Source organism: Drosophila novamexicana, unplaced genomic scaffold (genome assembly GCF_003285875.2).
Source record: "Drosophila novamexicana strain 15010-1031.04,08,12 unplaced genomic scaffold, DnovRS2.1 tig00000008-arrow-pilon, whole genome shotgun sequence".
Taxonomy (NCBI): domain Eukaryota; kingdom Metazoa; phylum Arthropoda; class Insecta; order Diptera; family Drosophilidae; genus Drosophila; species Drosophila novamexicana.
This window is the reverse complement of record NW_020824765.1, coordinates 2,719,033-2,737,009: the sequence shown is the minus strand read 5'-3', so window position 1 is coordinate 2,737,009 and position 17,977 is coordinate 2,719,033. Positions and strand designations below refer to the sequence as shown.

The 17,977-nt window shown below is 37.4% G+C and overlaps 4 protein-coding genes across 4 annotated transcripts; 2 read left to right on the top strand and 2 right to left on the bottom strand.

Moving 5' to 3' along the window:
• The first annotated feature begins 931 nt into the window (after positions 1–931).
• Positions 932–4,350, top strand: LOC115760280 (DNA ligase 1). The gene is made up of 7 exons (XM_030701553.1): positions 932–1,015; positions 1,084–1,140; positions 1,199–1,453; positions 1,613–2,245; positions 2,595–3,220; positions 3,658–3,903; positions 3,961–4,350. Exons 1-7 carry the CDS (start codon positions 999–1,001, stop codon positions 4,326–4,328), a joined length of 2,202 nt encoding a protein of 733 aa, XP_030557413.1. The 5' UTR covers positions 932–998; the 3' UTR covers positions 4,329–4,350.
• LOC115760289 (regulator of nonsense transcripts 3B) lies at positions 4,324–5,998 on the bottom strand. The gene is made up of 3 exons (XM_030701565.1): positions 5,892–5,998; positions 4,720–5,835; positions 4,324–4,657 (listed from the first exon to the last, which is right to left on the bottom strand). The coding sequence occupies exons 1-3, from the start codon at positions 5,952–5,954 to the stop codon at positions 4,379–4,381; spliced, it is 1,458 nt and encodes a 485-aa protein (XP_030557425.1). The 5' UTR covers positions 5,955–5,998; the 3' UTR covers positions 4,324–4,378.
• A 2,112-nt stretch (positions 5,999–8,110) lies between these two features.
• On the top strand, positions 8,111–10,939 carry LOC115762864 (aristaless-related homeobox protein). The gene is made up of 3 exons (XM_030705242.1): positions 8,111–8,384; positions 9,899–10,089; positions 10,754–10,939. The coding sequence occupies exons 1-3, from the start codon at positions 8,111–8,113 to the stop codon at positions 10,937–10,939; spliced, it is 651 nt and encodes a 216-aa protein (XP_030561102.1).
• Positions 10,940–13,133: 2,194 nt separating this feature from the next.
• On the bottom strand, positions 13,134–16,083 carry LOC115758226. Its single transcript, XM_030698780.1, has 4 exons — positions 15,925–16,083; positions 13,857–14,047; positions 13,518–13,795; positions 13,134–13,447 (listed from the first exon to the last, which is right to left on the bottom strand). The coding sequence occupies exons 1-4, from the start codon at positions 15,971–15,973 to the stop codon at positions 13,180–13,182; spliced, it is 786 nt and encodes a 261-aa protein (XP_030554640.1). The 5' UTR covers positions 15,974–16,083; the 3' UTR covers positions 13,134–13,179.
• Between the last annotated feature and the right edge of the window lie 1,894 nt (positions 16,084–17,977).

Below are 17,977 nucleotides of genomic sequence, written 5' to 3'. Positions count from 1 at the left end.
GATTGATATTTCCCTGTTAATAACGACCCGATAGGAAATAATATTGAAATGTTCTCTATAAAGGGCATTTTAGAATTACAATCTATTTATTTTCATATACCAAATCTCTTGTTTTTCTTATTCATCTAATCTGATATTTGGAAATTATCATTATTGTTTACTATACAATTAAAACGAATTAAAATGCGGCAATTATGTGGTATCCTTTTATGAGCAGCGAAAGGGATTTTCGGTAATAATTGGTTTAATTTTTACCTCCCTATTTGGATGAATCTTCTGAGGAGATTTGCGAAATAATTTTAAGGTATTTTTTGCTAGCTGCGTTTTGAAATTGATATTCTATTCTATTAAGTTATGGGTATGCAAAGAAATTGACTAATCAATCATGTTCCTTGTATTCTTGTATGAAATGAAACCAACCTACTCTCAATTGGCCTCCAATAAATCATTGTTTTGACTTATGACAGTAAATCCAAGATAATTGTTTATTATAATTTTATACAATGATGTTTCTATATCCACTCCTCTTAGATCCACGATATTAAAACAGGCGAAAAACGTTTTCTATTAACTTTTGGTCTTTTATTCAATTGATTTCAGTTATATTTTCAAGTATCTATTGTCCTCGGAGAACAAAAGCCTAAATTTAAAGTCAATATGGAAATATCCAGTGATATAACAGACTATACTCATAAGCGTGCTATAATTGGAAATAATTTAACTAACAAAAATTTATTAAATGTTTCGTAATTTCAGTTACTTACAACAATACGATTAGATAATAAGCTTAGGCATATGTTCGATGAATTTTTTAATATATATCGCCATATAATTGTTCAATTATTTCGTGACTTTAAGGGACTACCCATATCAAAATTAAATCGATTGAAGACAAATTCCTTTACATGTTATCGATATTTTACCGAAAAAAAGGCGCGAGTGTGCTTATAATATTTTTATTTGTTTATTTAGAAAAGTTGTGATAAATTATTGTTAGGATGCAAAAGTCGATAACGTAAATATGAATACACAAAATAAACATGATATTGTCTTTAAGCACATCGTCTTGTTTCGTTTTCGCAGCTCATTTTTTAAACCGAAAGATAGTCTCCCAGGCCCAGAAAAAGCGAGCGACCCAGAGTAAGTCCGACTTGCATGAACATGAACATATAATTCATTAAACTATTATTAATAACAGAAAGGCCAAAACTACAGAGAACATATCTAAAAACAAAATTAAGTCTGAAGACGCTGTAGGAGAGGCGGGAAATGAAAACAAACAACCGCCGTTGGAAGCGACGGAGGCAGAAAAGCCCGCGGCCATGCCTCCCAGTAAGATTACAAAGATGGAATTGAATCCAGAAGTAACTGAAGGTGAAGGCATTGAAATCTACGACCCGTCTTTGGAATCCTATCATCCCTTAAAACACGCCTATTGGAAAGCAGAACGCGTGTAAGTATTACGGAAATAAAAATGTCTCAATTTATGGACTTAAATTTGGGACTCAACAAAGTACGGCCAGGGAAGAGCAGATCAATACTTGCCCCCATTTTGTTTGAGCTCCGTGAGGCCTGGCATTTATAAAACTATGATCAATTATATCTTTTTAAGGACACCTTACTTGGCCTTGGCTCGAACGTTTCAAGTTATTGAGGAGACTTCGGGACGATTAAAAATGATTGACATATTGAGCAACTTTTTTTGCTCGGTTATGTTGGTTAGTCCGGAAGACCTGGTGCCGTGCGTCTACCTCAGCATCAATCAGCTGGCGCCCGCCTACGAGGGTCTGGAACTTGGCGTCGCCGAAACCACGCTCATGAAGGCAATTTGCAAAGCAACAGGCCGAAACCTAGCACACATTAAGTCGCAAACACATTTAACTGGCGATCTGGGCATTGTTGCGGAACAGTCGCGTGTATCGCAGCGCATGATGTTTCGCCCGAAGCCCTTAAATGTGCGCGGAGTTTTCACCAAGCTCAAAGAGATTGCAAAAATTTCAGGCCAAGCCAAAATGACACTGGTCTATGATGTCTTTGTTGCCTGCCGATTGTCTGAGGCACGTTTCTTTATTCGCTCTTTGATTGGCAAACTGCGAATTGGCATTGCCGAACAGAGTCTACTTACGGCTCTTGCAATTGCTCTGGTTAAAAAAAATCATATAAACGATTGCAAAACGAACAAAGTGTGTGATGTTTACAAGGATGAAATAGCGGAGACTACATTAATGCTCAAAACAACTTTTTGGTAAGCATTACGAATTTTTATTTAACTTTTGTTTAATGCATTTAAAGATATGAAAGAACAGAGGCGGGCGGGGCTTGGCTAACATATGCCGGACTTTAAGATAATAATTCTTGACTTTAATAAATGCAACATGAATAAGTAAAAAGACAACTTGCAGTTATAGAGCTAAAATGTCAGCATTCATTTGATCTTGCAATTTATGCCTGTATAAATAAAGTTGCAAGTTGTATCCCAGCTCTCAGTCAGTTTTATATATAGATATATATATATATGTTATTTATTTATTGATTATTTTGCTATAAAAGTTGTATACAAAGATTGCTTTACTATTCGCCTTATATTTTTCCAGCCAATGTCCCAACTATGACATCATTATACCAGCAATACTGAAATATGATATTAAGGAGCTTCAAGAGCGTTGCCCGATGCATCCTGGAATGCCGCTTAGACCCATGTTGGCGCAACCAACTAAAGGCGTTCTTGAGGTTCTGGAACGCTTTAGTGGAATGCATATTACTTGTGAATGGAAGTATGATGGTGAACGGGCGCAAATTCATTTAAATGAACTTGGCGAAATTTCAATTTTCTCGCGCAATTCTGAGAACAATACGCCGAAATATCCGGATCTTATTGCAAGAAGCAAGTCTTTTCTGAAAACGGATGTTCAGTCGTATATAATTGATAGTGAAATTGTCGCTTGGGATATAGAACGCAAGCAAATCCTTCCATTTCAAATACTTAGCACACGTAAGAGGAAAAATGTTGATATCGATGATATTAAGGTTCAAGTGTGCGTTTACATTTTTGATCTTCTGTTTATTAACGGAGTTTCCCTTGTCACAAAGCCGCTTTCCTTACGTCGAAAGATGTTATTTGAACATTTTCAAGAAGTAGAAGGTGAATGGAAGTTCGCCACAGCCCTTGATACAAATGATATGGATGAAGTGCAACAGTTCTTGGAAGAATCCATCAAAGGCAAGTAAACATTAAGATTTCGCCAATTTATTTATATTGTTTCTATATATACGATTCTTTAACATACACGATGTAGTATCTTTAAGCAATCGAAAAGAGATAACCACAAGTGATATATCGATTCTTGAGGGTTTGGAGTGAACGTGGCTCATCATTATAAAAAATTCTCTTATATGTAGGTGGTCTTTTAAATCTGGGTTATATACATATTCTTGACTTTTGTGATCTCCAGTGGGCGTGCCTAAATCAGGTTCTGTTCTGAGTATATATGGTATAAATTTGCTAGCCGTTAATCGTATTGAGATAGACGCTTTTATAGAGATCAGTTCGTCGTCCAGAACACGAACTATATACGATATTGGAGTTGTCTCTTTCGGCTTGTACAAAGTTAAAGTCTTTATTTATTTAGAATTCATAATTATTTTCGTACTTTTTAGGTAATTGTGAGGGTCTTATGGTAAAAACTTTGGAGGAAGAAGCAACTTATGAAATTGCAAAAAGATCAAGAAACTGGCTCAAATTGAAAAAAGACTATTTGTCAAATGTTGGAGACTCGCTGGATCTTGTCGTTATCGGTGGCTACAAGGGCAAAGGGCGACGTACCGGCACCTACGGTGGCTTTTTGCTAGCTTGTTATGACACAGAAAATGAAGAATACCAAAGCATTTGCAAGATTGGAACAGGTATTTAATTTACACATTCATTGCTTACTTTTATTGAATTTGCATTAATACTTAAAGGTTTCACCGATGATGATTTACGACTGCATTCGGAATTTTTCAATAAGCATGTGATTGGCAGTGCCAAATCATATTTCAGATATGACCCCAGCTTGGAGCCGGACGTTTGGTTTGAACCCGTTCAAGTTTGGGAGGTTAAATGTGCAGATCTATCGCTGAGTCCGATCCATAGAGCGTCAATAGGAATTGTTGATGCTGAACGTGGCATTTCCCTGCGTTTTCCTCGTTTCATACGTATTCGCGATGATAAGAGTCCTGAAAATGCAACCGACGCAAATCAAGTGGCCCACATGTACAAATCACAGGATCAAGTGAAAAACAATCTGAAATCCAGCAGTCTTATGGATATTGAGAGTGATTTTTATTAATAAAACAGTAAGCGCATAACTAGAAATAATATTTAAGGCATTTAATTAAGTTATTTAAATGTAGAATGGGCACTTGTGCTGCTTTCAGATGATTTTGATTCACGCCGTGCATGCTCAAAATTGTCTTTATTGTCCTGCAGTTTGTGTTTGTTGCGTCTACCAAATCTTTTGTTCTTGGGCGTCTCGTCCGTCACAAAACTATCGCCTTCGGAAGCTAATAATGGAGGTTCTGTTGCACGAGCAGGGTCTTTACAACCACTTGGAGAATTATCTTCTGATCGTAAATTGATTCTAACCTTGGGCTGGTATATGGCAATTGATGGGCGATCCTGTTAGAGAAGATCAACAATATTTACTTTATGATAATTATGTTATCTTTGTGAAAACAAACCTTATTTCTTATTCGACGTTCCTCTGCTGCACGTGAATTAGAAGCTTTACATGTATCCTGTGGCATACCAATTTCTTCACTAGTTAACGGGCTGTTGAGTTCTGAGGGGGTTGGAACCGATTTACCAATTTCTTTCAAATTTAAACATTTATCTGCGGGCTCATTGCTTTTATCAGTTTTTGCCAGCATTTCGCTGGACACATCTACTGATGAGGCTGCACATGTGTTTGGGTCAACTGAATTGGTATCAGCTGTAGATTTCTTCTTTAAAATGACAATATCTTTCTTTGAATTTGAATGCTTTGAGGGTTTTTGGTTCATATCTTTGTCATGGCGGTCATTTTTTTTCTTATCGCGGTTTTCGCGATCGCGCACCAACTTTCGCTGTTCGTGTTCTTCGCGCCGACGTTGGTCGCGTTCAGTCCGACGCTTGGAACGTGCGTTTTTCGCTGTATCTTCCGGCAATTGACCTTCTTTGTTGTTAAATCCTTTTTTGGCATTACTATTAACAGACTTTTTATTTTCATTTCCAGTATCCTTCACTTTTATATTTTCCGGTTGTTCTGTCGACCTTAGTAATTTTTGCTCTTCACGGTGCTTTCGTTTTTCTTCGTTTCGCTTTCGCGCTTCTTCGCGACGCTTTTCTTTTTTGTTTGCCAAGTATTGAAGCAGCGGAGTAGACTTTACCTTCTCATCACCTCGATTTTCAAACGTGAAATCAATCTTTATATCCCCCAAACGACTTGCCTCCTCACGTTCCTCGGCTAACTTTTGAAGGAATTCTTGAAAGTGCGGTTCCTTTTCAATAGTGTTCACTTTGTTGTCGTGACTCCGCGCTTTGTTCTTCAAAAAGCATTGAAACGGGGCATACTCCACAATGGCAACGTATTCTGCGCCCTTTGAATCGACAAAAACATATCCATCAAACCGGTCGCGAAACTGCAGAACTTCGGCAATATCTTTAAGCGACATATCAATGTATGCACGGCATGTGGCTTCTTGTCCGAGGGACCAGTCGGCAGGGCAATAGTAGTAGGAATCGTTTTCCGGCAATGGATCCACTTGCTCCAAAAACTCCTTTTCGGTCATTGTCGGTGGCAAATGACGGACCACAATCTAAATTAGTGTTAAACATTTTAGTTATTGTACATAAATATTAAATTATTGCGTACTTTGATGGATTGGTTTGACTTATCCTTCTTATCCCGACGTTTAATAACTCGTTGCTTTTCCATGTTAAAGCGAACTTATTGTTTATTAATCTAACGCCGCACGAAATGAAGTTAAAAACACCACACACTCGATAAAATATTCCAAAACACATTTATCGATAAGTAAACTTAGCATCGTAAAAAGTATTGGAACAGTGGAATGAAACATTAACATGTTAAAATGAGTGTATAAACAGTTTCAGTTGGACTTCTGGGGAAGAGTTTAATTAACACAAGATTCCTCTTCCTATTTGCCAAACACTTTTTCTATAAAATCTATTATATATTCTAAAATGCCTATTTTTTCTTCTTATTGTATATAGAGTATTAAGCAAAGAGATAGTGAAGGAATTTACCGACCGGGGGAAATTTATGGCCTGTCCGCAAGCTTTGCCCCTACTTAAAGCTGGGAATGATCAGTGAGTTTCCAAAGGTATCCTGAAAGCAACAATTTTATTAGTAGGAGAGAAAGTTTGGTGGAGAACACGTGGTACAAACTATTGTATTGTTTGCATAATACAACAAAAGAGTTGTGCATAGCATAATCTCTTGTGCACGTTATTAGGAATAAGGGGCGATAGTTCCTGGTAGGTTTGGACGGAGCAGAGAATTGAAGAAGCCCTAACGGAAAAGAAGAATCTATGTTCCCATAAATTAATTTATGTAGAAAGACAACACCGAGGCTTGTACTAATGTTGGTTAACGACGGAAGATCAAGAAGAAGACGCCTGCTGGAGTATGATGGCAACCGTAGATTGGGATCCCAATTTAAAATTCGTAAGGCAAAAAGCAGTATTCGCTTCTAAACTGACCTCAATACAAGAGCAGTATTCAAGGAAAGGTCGAACGAGAAAGATATATAGGAGTTTAATAAATCCAAGTACACCTTTGGTCTCGTTAAGGATGTTAGCTATATAAAGATTGAAGCACAGCTTAGAATCAAAAATCCCTAACTGTTAGTATACAATGCAATGGAATATTGTCGATTGTATAGCTAACAAGATAAGGTGTGGTACGATTGAAGAGAGGGAAACGATATAAGACTCTTTCCAAAGAGATAAACCATTTCGATGGATAATTTAAAAGCTTTAGCAATGGACGAAGAAAGAAAGCACTACACTACTTGAGTCAAGAGTAAGAAGATTTCAAAGAATTTATAGCTGAAAGGAGAGAGGAATGGGAAATAATACAAGCTAGTGTAGAACTAGAGGAAATCATTTTAAAAGGGTGGGAATTGTTATTAGGATAGACAGAGGAGTATGTTGGGGATGCCTCCTTCAAGCGGTTACATTAATTGTCAGAAAACAGTTATACCCTTCTTTTCCATTTTCAATGGGTGCAGGGTATGAGAAAAGCAAGAGATACCCTGCCCGACTAAGAGATGCCCTTTACCCAGTGTAGAGAAGAGCTGTCCACTTTACATAGCCGGTGTTCTGCATCTTTTATATTCGCTTTGTTTTGGCCTTTATACCTTAAAGGTATTTTTTTGAAAAATATTAAAATATATATGTAGTATATATTTAGGTTTTAGGATAATAATATCTAGATACTTTCTAATTGTTATGTACGTTCTCGTTTTCAGATTCAGACCTATTTTCTCGATGTTCCGTAGATTCCGTAGATATATATTATCTTTAATCACAATTTGCATCCCTTATATTCTCCCGGATCGACGCATTAGTTATGACATAATTGAAAATTATAAAGTTTTTAATGGAATCCTTTGAGAATATTTACAGGACTGAAGTAATTAATAGTTTTTTGTTAAGTAAAGTTTTTTCTAAAATCGAAGGCGATTATCTATAATTACATTCCTTAGATATTCCAGCTGACTTTCGTAATAAAGTAGTTTCTTTATGGTCATTGTTTTTGTGACGTGTGTGGTGTAATTTGAAACATTTCCACCCCCAAAACAATGTGTGGTATTTGGCACCGCCTCCAAACACGTAGCACGACATTTTTTCTCTCTTTCGTTTTATGCATCCTTAGTGTCCTTTTTTATCTAAAGGATGAAGTTAAGACAATCGTAACAGTAATTTTTTATTTAACCAGAGTTAAAACTCGTATTTTGTGAAGTGGTTTCAAATTAAGTTATTTTATTATTATGTGATTGTTACAGCGAAATTATTATCTAATAAGTGTCGAGCTCTTTTTATTGTGCCAAATAGTGATTAGATGCAATGGAATTTTCATTTTTAAGCAAAACAAGCTATGATAAAGATTGTATATATAATTCAAATTCGCAATTGCACAATACGAACGCAAATCCCAGAATTTCTGTGCCAAATCACATGGCCCACTATAATTTAATAATTGATTCCAGCTATAAGTTACGGGCTAATGAGGCCGCAATAAGAAATTCATTAAATCAAGAGTCCAATATACTTTTTTCAAAAATAACGAATGTTGCCGATCTTTATCCCGGAACACATAACATTACGTCCTATAATTCCGGTAAGTCTTAACTTTCACAAATATATAAGTTACATTTTTAAGATTCCTATACTATATTCCTACTATATTCATCAAGTTGAGTGAATTTGTGGACAAATGATATTGGTTAAATACAATTATTGTCTACTTTGGCAATCCTCTCCCTCAGCCTGACATGGTTGTGGCCGCGAATACGCACTGTAAGTGCTTAGAAACGTCGGCGACAACGATTTCGCTGACTCGTGGCTATGTTGTTATAGCCTCACTCGAGGCGTCCTTTACGACTGGGGGATGCACATAAATCTAATTTTTCTGTACCTCCTGCTTCACTTAGATTGTCAATTACAATCTGCAGGGATGATAAGTGGCTAGCACTTTCTGTTTCTGGCAAATCTTCAGAAGAAAGCTGAAATAAAAATAGGCGATACGCTGAACATTGCTCTGCATTATCGCAAATACAACAACGCCAATCTTTATTAGCATTTAGAGTGCGAGCGCATAGTGCTGTCTTCCAAATTAACAAATCATTTTATTATAAAAAGCAGACAGGGATTCACATTGTTGAGCTCCCGAGTAGAGACTCGCAAATAAATGAATAAGCAAGCAAGCTTTAAATTTCAAAAATCTTAAATTATAGCTCAATATGAATTCATAAAGTTAACAACCTTTACAAAAATAAATACACAACACACAAACTCGTGAGTAGCAGCGCTGCTTCTTCCGCCCGCGCCACACTTCTGGAGCTTTTATTTTTTAAACCCAACCCAACATTTTCCTAATGCTCAGAGTGCCTTGCCCGTAAATAAGAAGCACATAAAAAACAAAAAGTTTTTCATACAACTTATTTTTCGACCGATCGTTCCTATGGCAGCTATATTATATAGTAGTCCGCTGTAAATAAGATTTTGCATAAATGTAATGAGCATGTAATGAAACATATAAATAATGATTTTGGTCAAGATATCTTGAAAAACAAACAAATTTTCCATAGAACAACTTACCCTCTGCAGAGGTATAATAAATTTAAAAAAAAATAGTTCCCTCGATAGCACTCGAATTCGTATCAGACCACACTACTTGCCGTCGCCTCTACCTCACATCCATACTTGCAATTGAGAAGCACAGAACACAAAACAATCGCAATTGCAAAGCTGTAGATAGAATTAAATAATATACGTATGAATGTGTGTGTGTACATGCAGACAGAAATTCTTGAATTTGCGCTAGCTGCCGCAAACACGAGGCCAGCCAAATCACGTTTTTTCTGAGTTTCTTAACCGATCTTGATGAAATTTATCTTTAGATCTTTTTGTACCATAGAATATTTGTATATTCTTATTTACTTGGCTTATAACTATGTGGTGAAGTTTCGATATTTAACACATTCGGATGTCAATTTAATATTTAGAGCCAACTATTTGGCACTGATTTGCTGCCGGATTGTTAACTAACTTTGAAATTTGGAGGTAGCGCTCTTCTTTGAAGCAACAATAATTAATACATGTAAATTGCAAACATTTCTTATTTTAATTTAGGATATCCACTTAAATATACTGACGACTGCTCGAGTATAAGCGATAAATCCAAACAAAGACGAATACGTACAACCTTTACATCAAGTCAACTAAATGAACTAGAAAAAATATTTTTGGAAACACACTATCCAGATATATATACAAGGGAAGAAATTGCATCAAAATTGCATTTGACGGAGGCGAGAGTACAGGTAAATTTAACAAAAGTCAAAATCTATTTAAATACATTTGACTGATAAACCTATATAAGAAATAGATTTTCTGTAACTTTACTTTTTTGGTTTATTGGTGATTTCCAAACACAAATACCCGGGACCAACTTTATTCTATTTAATATTTTTTTCTGATTGTGGGCGAGCAATATATAGAGGGCTCAAATTGAAAAATGATCGAATCAAGAATTCTTAACGCGAGAGAGAGCTCCATGAGTGCTTGCGATCATTTTGTTATGCCCAGAGAGAGTAAGACTGCTGAGAGTATCAGCCAAAAGCCTAGCCTCGAGCGCCGAACGATCATTTCCAAGCCTGCTTAGCTTTTTGAAGAACTCCGAGATCTAGAAGCATAAGTTAGTATGTATTCTGATGATATCAATGAGAGCACAGAAAAGAGTATGTCGAGAAGAGATTTCGAGTGAGCTGTTGTGTGAACTTATTAAAGGGTTTGGCCCGTTCATGGGCAAAGCCGCAGCTAATTAACTAATTGATAAGCTTGAATAATCGTTCGAAAACAAAGCTTTTGTAATAAAACCCTGCCATGCCTATGTCAACAGGGGTAAAAAGTCTTCGGCGTGTCGAAGATGTCCGTTCTTTTTAGATTTTCATTTGCACTACTGATTTATTTGCAATGTCTTTTTAGGTTTGGTTCCAGAATCGTAGGGCGAAATTTCGGAAACAAGAAAGGCATGCAGTTTATGTTATGAAAGATAATTGTACCAAAATGGAAAGGCGGCAAGACGCACTGTCTGGGACTCAATGTTACGATGTATTAATTCCGGAATCTCAAAATTCGTGCCAAAGAAAATGTTTTTATAATAAAATATAAAGCAAGAAATTTATCTTAAAATTTGCGAGGTCGGGGCGTGGCACTTAAAGATCATGAATATACTCAATTTGTGTTCCCTGTGATAACTATTGCCAGGAAACATGGAGGCATCAGTAAAGTTATTTAACTGTGGCTCAGAACAATTTCTTTGCTTCGCTAAGATCAACAACGAATGAAGAGTGAGTGAGATAAAAGAAGAAGACCTCCTGCCGATCTTTCAACAGACACCTTAAAGGTCACCGGACACCGTGTTTACTGCTCTTCTAATGATTCCAGATGATGATTGGATACGCGAGATACCCCATTCTTACTATTAATCAGATTCAGTACCCTACCCGGCGGCCAACGCATGGGAGGCAGACTTTCATCCTTGGCGAGCACCATGCGTTGGCGCAAAACCCTTGTGTTAGAGTAGGCCATTTAGGCCGCTTTTGTATTAAAATGAGGTACTCCTCACGCCAGACACCCGTTGAGGATTTACCATACGCTGCCGTCCAACCAAGCGGTTGTAGTACAGTTTTGTTAGATCAGGCTCGATGATGGTTTTTGCAGGACCACCAAACAGTGGATAAGCAGGAGTCAGGACATCTAGATTTTCTGGGATCTCTAAAAGCGAGAGTAGTGGGCGTGAGCTAACAATGGATATGAAGAGCGGTAAAAATGCTGCTTGGTTAGCTTCCCTGCAGTCGATAGATCCTTGACTATCTCTATGTGCATTGCCTTACTGGTGCAGCGGATGAGCACGCTAATGTATCGAACCCGCAACAATACCCCTGAGCCCACACCCATTGACAATTAAAAAGCCTTTCCCAGCACTACCAGCTTCATCTACCAATGAATCAACGCCGCCAGCTCTAGGCAACGGGATGCACCAACACAAACTCCTCCCTATTGCTGACAATGCGACCTCCCAAGCGACCACCTGGTCCTGATAGTTGTCCTGGAGAATGCAGCCAGAGTGGTCTGCGGAATACCGATCGACACCCGCACTGAGCTCCGTGTTTTCCTGAGGCAGCCGGAGTCACTCCTCCACCAGTTGTCAGGCAGCTGGATAATGCTGGCAACGATCTGTCAACAGAATTAGCTAATCTGCTTAGGGTCAAGAGGCAGTGCAGGCGTAGGTTTCAGATGACCGAGCATCTCTGAGACAGGCGAAGTGGCGAAAAGTAGGTTGTAATCTTCTCCAACAGGCTGGAGAACATGGACTACACCTACGACGCAGAAAACTTACTCTGGCGAGCTACATAAAAACTTAACCATTAGAACCGTTTTTCTTCTTCACAATGATGGTAAATACAGCCTTACAGGCGAAGAGTAGGCCGACAACTTCGCCTGGCAGAAAGGGTTCATGCCATTCGATTTGACTTCCCAAGATGAGCTCGATGGGACTACCCAAGCTTTGGAGACTCCGCTTCTAATCTCACCGCAGGTCATCAATGATCTCGCACTTGAGTATGGAGTGGTAAAGGATTCTGACTACTACGTCGTAGGGGCACACGTCGTGGATGTCTTCGATGCCATTCAAACTATGGTAGGCGGCTTGTCCCCCCTGCCTTCCTTGAGCTGCTGTATTTAAGAGATGTAGATGACCCTGAAAGATCTCGTGCAGCCATCAATCAATAAAGAAGTTAATGGCTTATCTTCGGTTCGAGACAACCTCTTGTTGTTCGTTGTGGGTGCGTCTATCAGCCAGCTATCAGAAAGCTTGACACCCACAAGCAGTTCTTTTCAGGAACGAAAAATTACCGTTGATGCTTATTCAACTTGGCTGAAAAGAAGGCTATGGTTCGCTCACTTACAAGTACCTTAGATGAGTTTGGAAACCTAGGGCAATAACCAGGCAGGTCGTCCAGAAAAACAAAAACATTGGACCGCATCTGGGTGATTACTATCTTGCTCTTGTCTTCGTCCATCGTCTAGTTCGACTTGCCAATATACGAACATTAAATCTACGCTAGAGATGTAGTAGGTCTGACTATTCTGGTTAGGATGCCTTCTATTCAAGAAAGCGGATACGCGTCTCATCTTATTTGACCTTTTGAATAAACTTTTGCTAGGCTTTTAAACACTCGCATCAAGACGCCAGCAAGATGGGAATTGGGGGGGGGGGGGGGGGGGGGGGGGGTCATTTAAAAAGGAATATTCCAATGTATTGGTGTTGCTCGTTTTAATTTTAATATAACAATAATAAGAACAACTCTGTGTAACAGTAGTTTTAACAATATAACAACAAATTTTATTTAATCTAAAATATTAATGTTAGAGAATAAATAATACACTAAGCAACTCAGGAATAATATCCGATAATCTGTACAACTTTTACACGAACCAGACGTTAGTATGGTTGTCAAATTCTGTGAATAGCCCTCGAAAGTCACAACACATTTGTGGGAGTCCGTGTCTTCGTCATCATCCTGGATCGCGGCAAAAGTAGTTGCATTAAAGTATCCATCCTCGTTTTCCTGCGGCTCATTGGCCACCACCTTGACAATATCATCATCTTCCGATCTAAAGCAATGAAATGTAATTTGATCATTTTAAAAATATTTTCCCAGCAATTTGACGGGCAGCTACATACGTAATAGTTATTGTTGGCTTCGGAAACACGTTGGAGACCGTGCACTCCAGTTGAGTCTCATTTTGAATTTGATAGCGATACATGTTCAGCGTATAATTCCTCACGTCGATCACCTGTACGCTTTTATGAACCGTTATCGTTTCTGTTCTCGTTTGTACAACACATTTATAGTCTCCGGTGGAATCTATGGAAGGATTTATGAGGGCCAGTGCACTGTATTGTTTATTTGGATCCGTTGAGCTCTCATATGAACTATCCACATCACTTTTGAATTCCGGCTAACGCAAGTACTTTATATATAATCAAAATAGTCTAACAGGCTAACATAATAATACATACAATTGGCGCCGGATGCGATCCTCGGATCCACTGGTAAATAGTCTTGTCGTTTCTAAACCATTTCACAGTCAGAAATGAATCGGTGTCATTGAGATTATAATCACATTCTAATACGGTTGGTTCCATGCCGTCGTTCTGAAGAACAATAAACTTTGTTTCCGCATCGATTTTGACTGGCAGACATTGTACATCTTTGCGAAAAGAAGAGCATAATATTGAATGAGAGATCATTTACAAAATTGTGATAACTTTATGCGACTTAAGACGTACGGAAGAAAGTTGGAATGATTCGCTCTAGGGCACATTTCTTTTCAAGTCTACTTAACCTGCCGCGCGTATTCAGCAAGCGTGATATCAGAGATGAAAGACTTGTCATGAATTTTTGATCGACAACAGGCTTGAATATTAAAACTGATTCCTTTGCTTAACAGCGCGCTAAGTTCGCTGCTTACAAGTTACTCTTCAGAAAATTCTAAAAATAATCCGTTTTTAAATCAAATTTTTACTTAACATTAGTTTCTTGTGTTTTCCTAAAACTCACAATATGGAAAGCATACTCTTAGGAAACTTAAATATTAAGGTTCGAGTTCTTCGAAATCATAAAGAGTTATTCTAAGGGCAATTATATCATATAATGGTCCGATCCGGCCTGTTCCGACATATTTTCTGCTTAAGACTTAACTGTATAGAAACAGACAGATGCAAAGACGCGCATGGGTATATACGCTCGGCTGATCAAGAATATATATGTGTACTTTGAGGGCTTTGAATGCGTTACATTGTTAAGCGTCTGTTAACAAAATGTATATAGGGTTACCCTTATACAACTTGAAAGTAGGCTGTCGTGAAGACCTTGAAGACCTATATCTTACGGTTAAGCAGATACAATTCTGCGAAAAATTGTATAGTTCGCAATTGCTGGGTTTTGAGAGATTTTTTAACAACTGAGGATGAACCTCGAACAGGCCATTTAACACTTATTGCCGTAACTTTAGCGCTAAAATATACCAAATCAACAAAATACCAATTGATGGAGATTTATCATGTCAGGGTCACACTGTTGCAAGACACTCTTCAGTGTTACTGTGATTGCAAGATTTTACAAGCTTACAACACTGGAACGAAATAAGCACCCCAATAGTGTTATTTGTTCTCTTATAAACCTTTTTAAGCGATTCTTTCGATTGAATCGATGGTAAGCGGCAAACGCTTTGAATAAGATCGCTGGGATCAGGGTGCCTTTTCAGGCACTCGCGACTAGAGCTCTTATACATGTTCAAAATAAGGTTTTGCGCTTTGGTATATAAATTAGTTAAGAATTCGGTTCTCAAAGTGAGCGTCTAAATGCACAGTGACTGCAGTATTCCATATTATTTTTGAAAGTTCGAATCTTAGGAACGGCAACTCAAGAGGCTTTCTCCTAGGCATTTACGCTAGAGCAGAGCAGAGAAAGTCCCTGATTATATGAAAAACAAACTAATATATTAATGAAATACATTTCCTAATGAGAATGAAAATAATTTAGTTTTGCCGCGTAAGGATTACGGTCTACAATGAAGATCCTATACAAATCCCAGATATCTTAATTTTTGCGCATTTTTTTTGCCAATTAACATATTATGCTTACAATTTTTATTTCTCTACATTAATTTTATTGATTTTTTTTTTACCACAATTTTCTTTGAACAATTTTCTTTTATTTGAATTTTAACAGCGCCATTTCTCGTTTGTTTTTTTTTCTTCAGAATTATGATTTAAATGAAACTATAAATTTTCCAATGTTTTTTAGTAGTTGACCTCATTTGAATACACTTTTATTTGCTTGTAAATTTGTACGAAACTATATATTCGCAAGAAATATACACAAACATGCTCTTACTTTAAACAGTTTTGTTTATTTTTAACACACACACAAATATATATACATATATATACATATAGGTATATATGTATACACTCATTATTCACGTGAAGAGATGATTTCATTTCTAAATTTATAAATAATTTTATAAAGATCAGTACAAACACTTGTTTTTTTTTGCAGCAGCACACGGATTTTTGCCGTTACCTTTTAGAATTGTCGATGCAGCAATAATAAAAGCTAAGAACAGTTGCATATTAACTTATTTTGGGCTCTTCGAAGAGCGTAACACAGAAAGAACAGTAAATTTCGCTATTTTAAAAAACTGCTGCCGAACCGTTCGCTGGGCATGGTCAAGCACAATTGTCTGGTATATCACAACTGAACTATGTCGACCGTGGCATACGCTTAGGCACATTCATATGTTTATACATATACAAACACACGAATTAGTATGTATGTATGCATGTATGTATGTACATTTACAGTGTGGATATATGTCGAGCAGAACAGTCAACGGATCGCAGAGAGTCAAGAAGACAAAACCCACCAATGTATGCTCTGTCTGTTCCGGCTGTGCCTCTTTTGATCGTGTTTTATATTATGGCACACTTGTACGCTTGTCTTGTATGTGCAGGTATGTATGTATGTATGCATGTGTATATGGGAGAACTTGTGCTCAGTTTACCATGTGTATCCAAATGTGCAGCTCGTGGCACTTATAGACATATAAACATGTGTGTATATCAGCAGCTGCCACACGAGTGAGGGATGGAAAGGCTTTCTGCTTCGCTGATTTTAGCTAACTACTTTATACTACAATCACCCCGCTTTATCATGCAAGTAGAACTGTGTATATAAGTTTGTTAAAAAATAGTGCAGTCTACGATGCATGCACCCAACATGTATGTACATATGTACATGTGCACATTCGCCTACAAACAAGTGTGTATGTATGTATGTAACAAATGGAGAACGGCTGCTAACATGTTCCTGCATATGTACGTATGTATGTGTGTCTAACATACAATAACATATTTATGTTATGTTTGCATATGTATATATATTTATATAGATACTAGTCTGAAGGTTCGATTTCCAAAAAGGTTTCTTACATCCTTGTACCCAGTTGCTGGTTCAAACCTTGGGTTCCGATTACTGTTACGGTTTTAAAATTATTTTCTCTATAGAAACTAAGTTCGGGATCGCCTAGTCTATAAGTTTATAAGATTCAAAAAACTGTTTCTTACATCCATGTATTATACAGGATATTTAAGAGTACTATTTTCACATGAATTTTGACCACGAATAATCCAGATTTATATGCCAAATTGATTATGTATATATGTAGTTATGTATGTACATATGTATGTATGTATGTATGCATGAATGGATGTATGTAAGTATGTGTATATATATGAATGCATGTATAAACGAATAAATACATGAATGAATGTATGAATGTGTGTATGTAATTATGTATGTATGTATGTATGTGTGTAAGTGTGTAAGTGTGTGTGTGTGTGTGTGTATGTGTGTGTCTGTATGTATGTGTGTATATATGTTTGTATGTGTACATGTAAGTTTTCTTCTATTCTAATATCAGGCAAATTCATCTTGTTGCGCAGCAAATTTAAATAGAAAACGTATTTATTAAAGCTGCCCTCCTCCTCGATTCTCAAAAATTTAAGTAGGGCCTGCAGGTTTCGCCTATGAATTTGGCGCAGGCGGCTTCAACGGTGGAAGCCGAGGACCCGGCGGAGCAGGAGGATGCCCAAGGGGGCGGAGCAGGAGGTGTAGGTATGTATGTAGGTATGTATGTAGGTATGTATGTAGGTATGTATGTAGGTATGTATGTAGGTATGTATGTAGGTATGTATGTAGGTATGTATGTAGGTATGTGTGTGTGTGTGTGTGTGTGTGTGTGTGTGTGTGTGTATGTGTATGTGTGTGTATGTGTATGTGTGTATGTGTATGTGTGTGTGTATGTATGTTTGTATGTGTTTTTTTTGTTTATTCAGTTTATTTTAGTTATTTAGCTTAGGTTATAGTTGGGGTCTTGTTTAGGTAGCGCGTATGTATGTATGTGTATGGTATATATGTATGTGTGCATTTTAAATACAAAATACACCGCCAAATTGAAAATTCAAGCTTTATAGTGACTAGTCATCGATAGTTATTAGCTCATTCGCCCGTCTTGACGATAGTTCAAAACTATCGGAAATTCATCGTCAAGCAGTATCGTTGTTGCAAGACACTT